Source organism: Danio rerio, chromosome 23, assembly GCF_052040795.2.
Source record: "Danio rerio strain M-AB ecotype USA chromosome 23, GRCz13ab, whole genome shotgun sequence".
In the NCBI taxonomy this organism is placed as follows: Eukaryota; Metazoa; Chordata; class Actinopteri; order Cypriniformes; family Danionidae; genus Danio; species Danio rerio.
In genome coordinates, this window is record NC_141043.1 from 28,992,443 (window position 1) to 29,000,690 (window position 8,248).

Here is an 8,248-nt window from a genome sequence, read left to right on the forward strand (position 1 = left end):
AATAAGTTAGTTTTGGGGGTGACACGGTGGCTCAGTGGCTAGCACTGTTGCCTCACAGCAAGTAGGTTGCTGCTTTGAGTCCCAGCTGGGTCAGTTGGGATTTCTTTCTGGAGTTTGCATGTTCTCCCCATGTTCATGTGGGTTTCCTCCGGATGCTCCGGTTTCAGTCCAAAGACATGTATACAGTAGGTATGGTGAATTGAATAAACTAAATTGGCTATAGTGTATGAGTGTGTATGAATGTTTACCAGTGATGGGTTGTGGATGGAAGGGTATTATTTTAGAATTAATTAATTGTATTCATGAATGAATGAATGAATTAATTAATTAATGAATGAATTAATTAAGTTTAATTTACATTTTGATTTAATCTAGGATTTTATTATACATTATTTTATTATTAACAAAGTTAAATACACCATGTGGTCCCAGAGTTGGCCCTAGAATTTGGGGGACCCCAAGCTAAATTTCTCAAATAGTCTAGACTTGCTTATTTGTTCTCTCTTCACTGAACCAAACTGATATTACTGCCCCTTTATGTACAAACATGAATGCATAGTCCTAAAGGGATTTCACCTAAAAATGAGTTCACCTAAAACTGAAAATTACTACGCTCCCTCATGTGGTTTTAAACCTTTATGAGTTTCCTATGAGACAAAGCAGATATTTAAAAAAAAATGTTGTTTGAAGGTATTTTTGACTTTCATAGTAAGGAAAAAAAGATTGTGGAAATCTATTGGTACCATCAACCAGCATTTTTTATGTAACTATATTTTCTGTTCAACAGAAGACATTATGATTTCATTTTGGGGTGAACTATCCCTTTAATCCATGGAATGGGCCCCCCTGGTGGCTACGGCGGCCCTTTGCAACCACTTATATGGGTTAATAGGTAGGGCCATGAAATGTAGTTTTTAAATTTTATATTTTACATATTAAGGTTTATAAAGTTTGCAGTTTTAAGCACCAAAAATGGTCAAGGTTTATTTGTAAAAATGAAACTTTCAATCCTCATTTTCACTTAAAAAAACAAACAAAACACAAAGGTTGTTACTGTACCTTTAGCAGAAAAAGAAATAATTGGCCATAGTTGTGATGGGCTAAATTCACAGCACCATCAATGCTCTCTGTTAGTAATTGCTTTACTCAAATGGCAAGCAGAACCAGATCCTGTGGTTTAAGAGAACAATACAACACTTAATGTTGAATGAATATTGTTAGAGTTTTATTATTACTTGTTGTATAACAAAACATGTTAAGAAATTACACTGTTTCTTAATCAACATAAATCCAAATTCTCAGGTCAGGCAAATATTTCTAATTCTTCCTACATCAATGATGCATGTAAACGTCACAATAATCCCGATTTAGGATGTGGGCATTCCAGAATAGCATTAAAAATAATATATATATATATATATATATATATATATATATATATATATATATATATATATATATATATATATATATATATATATATTTTTTTTTTTTTTTTTTTTTTTTTTTTTAACTTTTTTGTTTTCAGTTCTGAATCTTGCAGCTGGCTGTGGTTTTATGGTAGAGTGCCCTCTTAAATGTGCTTCTCAATTTTTTTGAACGGTATAATTGGCATTAGAACATTTTTTGTTAACTATGGAGGGCCTTACAGTGATAAAAAGGGTGGTATTTGAATTCAAAACCAGAAGTAGCCTACAATAGTTCCTTTTTTCAATTTCCACTTTGTGGGTGGGCTAAATATAAGTAATAGCATATCTTCTTTATGAGCGACAGAAAAAATAAACAGCTATTTCTGTCATAAATTTTCTTCTATAATCTTTGGAGATTAGATCAAGTTCAAAGTGCATAGTTCTTCTTTTTTAAAATTGTGGTAGGCTACGTCAGTGAGCGTTCTCACTTCCTGTGACACATTTCCATTTACAAGAATGTCATCCTATACTGCACCTCAAAACAGCTCTAACTCCATCAAGAACATCGGATGATCATCTTTTACCAATAATGGAGTCCAACTCTACCTGTAAATTGGTCAATTTTGACTTTACGTTTAGATTTTTGCCCTCAGTCTACGTGAGTGTTTTCACTCTTGGAGTTATGGGAAACTGTTTGGGACTAAAATCTATATATAAGAACTGGACGAAAATGGGCAACGTGAATATCTTCATGCTTAACCTTTGCGGGGCAGACATTTTATATCTTCTCACTTTGCCTTTTTTTGTGGTTTACTACGCATCCGAGCACAAATGGATATTTGGACATGCTTTCTGCAAGATTTTAAGATTGTGTTTCTGCATCAACCTGTATGGCAGCATCGGTTTCCTCACCTGCATCAGCGTTTATAGGTACCTGGGCATCGTCCACACTTTGAGAGTTAAAGGCAGAATTACAGCGAGGTTCTCCGTCTTGGTTGCTTTGCTAGTATGGCTTCTGGTGTTGCTTCAGTCTCTGCCTGATTTGTTTTTTGTCAAAACCTCCGACAACGCAACGTCATGCTATGACACGACTTCGGACAAGTACATGAGGGAATACCTCAAGTACAGCATCGGGAGGACGGTCGTTGGATTCGGGATCCCGTTGTTAATCATGCTCTGCTGCTACGGACATGTGGCGTTCACTCTGTTGACAAAGAAAGACATCGATATCATCTTGAAGCTGAGGTGTCTGAGGCTGGTTGTCATCCTGATTTTGCTCTTCTCCATTTGTTTCACTCCTTTTCATATATTTAGAAATATGAACCTGGCAACTCGAATTTCCAAGCTCGACGGCACGTGTCTGAAATGGTACGCAGATGTATATATTGCAAACCAGGTTGGAAATGGACTGGCGTGCATGAATAGTGCCATCAACCCGCTTCTCTATCTGTTTAACAGTGATGAGTTTTTGATGAAGTTTTTTGTAAAGTGCAGACGATCCAGACAATCTGTCGTTTCTCCTCAAGTGTCTCCTTCACTAAAGCATGAACTTGCCATCAGTTAGAGATGAATGAAGACTCTTTGTGTGATAACATATTTCTTCTTTTCCACTGGATTATGAACAGTGAATTAAATGATTCTTTTATCATCCATGCAAGTAGCAACATGTTATTTGCCAAACTATCAATGGACTAGTCTAGAAGTTCGGTGTTGACCTTTTTGATAAAACTTCACATTTCAAATATTTGCGATTTGATGTTATTTTTGTACTTTTGCTTAAACCTTTTTTACAGATTGACAGGATTTCCTTGATGCTTCATTGCATTCTTAGAATAAATAGTGTATTTTTATTGTGTTTCCATTTAAAGCTAAAACCACACGCATTAATAAATGGTCAATCAGTGCTTCCCACAAGTTTGAAATCACTCGTGGTAGCCTGATTAAAACACTCATATCACCCACAGCACATAAATGGTCAACCACATGCGTCAAAAAAGTGTTTTTAACTATATTATTATTTATTATGACACTGTTATACACCTTTTTTTCCTTTTCAATGGCTCATTAAAAAGGCTGTTGAAATAAACGAAATCCACTATTTCCCTTACTTTTAGGATATTTAGGAGTCATGTCTCTAAAGTTGCTTAAAGCATTTTTTTAGAAATAGACAATACTAATAAAAATTCTAATAATTACAAGAATAATATGTGTAGATTATTTAAATAAGGCAAATTAGTTGATTAACCATTTTTAAAAGTGTACAAATTTGCAACCATAGATGTCATTTTGTTCTGTCAGGGATGGACTTAGTGATTTGGGGGCTCTAAGCAATTCCAGGTATGGGGCCCTATAGCATTAAAACACAAAGCATTCTTTTTCTCTATAGATATTTTATTTTCGTTTTCTTGTAAAGCACATTAAAAATATATTTTAAGTGGAACCTTTGTCTTCTTAATGTAAATTAAATACAATAAATTTACAAATAAGCCACATTTGTGATTAGATTTTAATATTTGCAAGTGCAGTATGGATGAAACGTGCCACTTTTGAAAAGAAGTATATAATAATTTTCAAATTGTAATGCTTATAGAGAGATTTTATAATAAATGATAAAAATGTATAAGCTTAGCTATATGATTAATATTTGCTTCTCAGCATTTTTCAGGGACCCTTAACCCTAAGCAGCTGCTTACCTCTCTTACTGGTTGAATCTACCCTTCACTGAGTATATAGTAGGACTAAAGTTTGTCTGAGTTGTTTATTAAATAATTAATCATTTAATGTTTCTCTTGCTGCTGTGTTCGTGCAGCCAGCTGTAAAAAAGAAATGCAATCTCTGCAGAGCACTTGAGATTGCCTTTGTGAGTGTTGAGAACTAGCAGTAGGAAACATGCAGGTCGAGGTGAGATTTTCCACTGGTTAATCGATCGCGAATGTTTGGCTTTCTTGGGTGGATACAAAAAAAGTGTAAAAGGATGATGATAATAATAGTATTATTTATGTGTCATCACCAAATACATGGATGGCCATTAATATAGTAAACTGTAGCACTGGGTTAATACAAATAATATTTAGGAACTGAATATGTTTGCAAACTTCACCCAGAAGAACTTTACAAATAGAGTTTCACTACCTGGCATTATTACACCAGTCACACACCAAGCAATGTCTTGACCTATTTTAGCCATGTGGGAAAACAAAAGCAAAACTGAAGGACCTGAACTTTCTTCAAGCTCAGTACTCATTAAGGTGCTTGTTATTTACCAGTATCTTTTTTTTTGACAACTAAAATCACAGATTGTAAATATGTATGTTATGATATATTTGTTTATGTTTTTGTTGGCTTTTTATAATAGACATACTGTAATCCAACTTAATTGTCAGATCAACAAATATTGAGAAAAAGATTGCTATAATATATATATATATATATATATATATATATATATATATATATATATATATATATATATATATATATATATATATATATATATATACACAGTTTAGGTCAGAATTATTAGCTCCCCTTTGAATTTGTTTTTCTTCTGTTAAATATTTCCCAAATGATGTTTAACAGAGCAAGGAAAGTGTTAAAGTATGTCTGATAATATTTTTTTTCTCCTGGAGAAAGTCTTATTTGTTTTATTTCAGCTAGAATATAAGCAGTTTGTAATTTTTCAAAATTATTAGCCCTTTTAGGCTATATATTTTTTCGACTGTCTACAAAACAAACCATCATTATAGAATAACTTGCCTAATTTCCCTAACCTGCCTAGTTGAACTAATTAACTTAGTCAAGCCTTTAAATGTCACTTTAAGCTGTATAGAAGTGTCTTAAAAATATCTAGTAAAATATTATTTACTGTCATCATGGCAAAGATAAAATAAATCAGTTATTAGAAATGAATTTTGTTTATGTTTTACTTTTGTTTAGAAATGTGTTTAAAAAAATCTGCTCTATGTTAAACAGAAATTGGGGAAAAACAAGGGGGCTAATAATTCTGACTTCAACTGTATATACAGCAGGTAAAATAAGTATTGAACACGACACAATTTTTATCAGAAAATATATTTCTAATTGACTTTGCACCCCTGCCCCTCGTCAGTGTAAATTAATATTATCTGCTTCAGTCCTACCATCTACAATACTTGGCTAATGAAGGTGATACAAGGTGGACATTTCAAGACAATGATCTCAAATACAGTCAAATAACCTCTCAACTTTCAACTAAAAGAGACATATTGATGCTGGCTTACCAAGCATTTTAAGCAAAGTATTTAATAAATTTCAGCAGTAGCATACTTTCTCTTTGTGTTGTTTCATTGTTATTACACAACAATTTCAGATTTCTAGATTGTATTTGTATATGCTTGTTTGGGTTTTTCCAGAAATATGGTAAACATTTTGTTTCAACAATCACTTTAAAAACTGTACTGAGAAAAATCCTTACATGTTCAATATTTGTTTTAACTGCTGTGTTTCTGTATATGTGTAGGTTTCTGTGTGGTCAGGTTTATGTGGTTTATGGCAACATAAAGTTGTATAGTGAGTATGACTTAGCTGTTTTCCATTGTTGTAAACCATTGCTGTGTTTTTTCTATGAGGGTTGTATTTAGGATTAGGGGTTTGTTAAGGTCATTTAGTAAGAGGTTTTTACAGAATATTATCTATTAGTTCCTGTAATTTAAGTGTGTCTGTGTCTGGGTGTGAGTCTGTGAATTGTACAGCCAGCTGCAGTTTCCTGTTATATGTGTAAGTGGTTGAAGTTTTTCTGCTTTTGTGGCTTATATGCTGTGAGTTTGATACAAAAAAAAATATGTTTCCTGTTTTAGCTGTGATCGTCTGCTGCTGTAGCTCATCCGCTTCAAGCTTTAATGCACTGTGTCTTCAGACATGCTCTTCAACGACCTCAGTTGAGTTACTGATTTCGTTCTATCAACTAAACAAGTCAGGTAATTTTCCTCTGAAATATAACATCCACATTTTCACCCCAAGGAACAGCTTCTCACATAGGATTTCTCTCTTTTTTATTTTGTATTTTCTCTGTAAACCTTAGAGATGGCTGTGCATGAAATTCCCAGTAGATCTACAGTTTCTGAAATACCGAAGTTCCTTAAAAGGCAAGCTATTAATTCGGCGGCCATCTTAGAAACGCCACTCGGGCAGTATGCTCGAGCATTCTGTCTGAATGGGAAAACATCAAATTCTCCAAAGCTGTTTGCTAAGCTTACGATTACCTTACATATTTGAAGTCACCAAATAAATTAAGCAACAACTGTTTCAGTTTAGTTTCTAAATTTTAAAATCAAACAAAATCTGCGCTTACTTAGGGTGAGAGATCACGACACCAGCCTCATAATTATGGCTGTTTCACACATTATCATTAGCACTGGATAATGCTTTATCAGATCGCGCCACTTTTCTAAGTTATTCACAACTTGGTCTTGAAGGTGAATCTCCTCCAGTAAACGACAGTGACTCTTTGTTTTCAAATGTGTGGGGTGTTTGAGGAGTTGCTGTCATTTGTTGTGCGTTTGACAGGATGTGTACCTTGTGTTTGTTTCATGCAAATTTCAAAACAAAACACTTTTGTTTTCTAGTGCTCTTGGTTCGTTTAAAAGTAGAGATTTCAAGCTTTATTTAGGTATATTTCTTATTTCTGTGAAGCAAGTATTCACTGAGATTCAAGTTCTTGTTGACCACCAAACTGTCATAAAAGCACACGTCTGGTCAGAGCTTCTCCCCGGTACTAGTAGGTGGGTTTCTTTCACCATATTGACGTTACACTTTTCCCCATTTAAAACTGTACGAGTGACACGTCTTGTGTATTCTAAAGTCTTTGGTAATACTCACACCATCCCATCTATCAACAACCATTCATTATTCAAAAAGTCACTTCAATCAACTTTCGTCCACATTCTGAATCTTGTTTTGAACTTCAGCAGTTCATCTTAACCATGACTGCATTTCCCCAAAAAATCATAAGGATGAATTGACCATTCAAATGATTATGCAACTGATCCTAATATTGCAGTCTGTTTCACAAAAGCCTCGTAATGTAGCTCTTGAAAATCATTGTTGATCTACCAGTGTTCAGGAGTAATCATTAAATCCCTTCCTGCATTGTAAGTGTATATGTATATGAAGACCATCAGCAGATTCAAGTGTAGTCTCATGCTGCTATGCACTGGACATTTCATATTAGTAACCTTATGTTGTTTAATCATAATCTTTAATCTAAAGTTTTTTTTTTCAGCAGTCAGCATGTACACTGTGAAAAGATGTTATTTCAACTTTAAAAAGTAAGTGCTCGTGCTGTCTTAAAATGTTAAGCTTACTTCTTTTAAATAGTGAAGTTGGAAAAGATGGCAGGACGTAGTCTAGGTTTAGTTAACTTAATAGAATAGTTTTTGTAATTAAGAATGTGTATGCAAGATTTTTTTGTTGCTGTTGTAAAGCTCAGATGTTTGAAGTGGTTAACAAATAAATATGAGTTCAGCACAAAACGGCGCTTCAAGTCGGCAGCTGTCCATGGCACCCAGCCGCCTACTTGAAGTGCCGTTGTGTGTACCCTGATAGAAACCTATGTTTACAATTCTAAAATGCATGCCGCTGCGTGGCGCTACGCTGAGCGGCACTTCTGCTGTGCGACCTGCAGGCAAGTTTGTTACACAGGGTACACACTACAGCGCTTCAAGTCGGCAGCTGTCCACAGAACTCCATCTGAATAGTTTTAATTTTAAATAACATGCGAATGTGCATGTTTAACACAATCTCACGGCAATTCGTAACTTTTTCATTTAGTGGCTAATTCGTATGAATTCGTACAATCTAAT

The 8,248-nt window shown here is 34.3% G+C and overlaps 1 protein-coding gene across 1 annotated transcript; it reads left to right on the forward strand.

Moving 5' to 3' along the window:
* The first annotated feature begins 1,484 nt into the window (after positions 1-1,484).
* Positions 1,485-3,259, forward strand: si:dkey-78k11.9. Its single transcript, XM_087307253.1, has one exon. The coding sequence runs from the start codon at positions 1,999-2,001 to the stop codon at positions 2,971-2,973; it is 975 nt and encodes a 324-aa protein (XP_087163379.1). The 5' UTR covers positions 1,485-1,998; the 3' UTR covers positions 2,974-3,259.
* Positions 3,260-8,248: the final 4,989 nt, after the last annotated feature.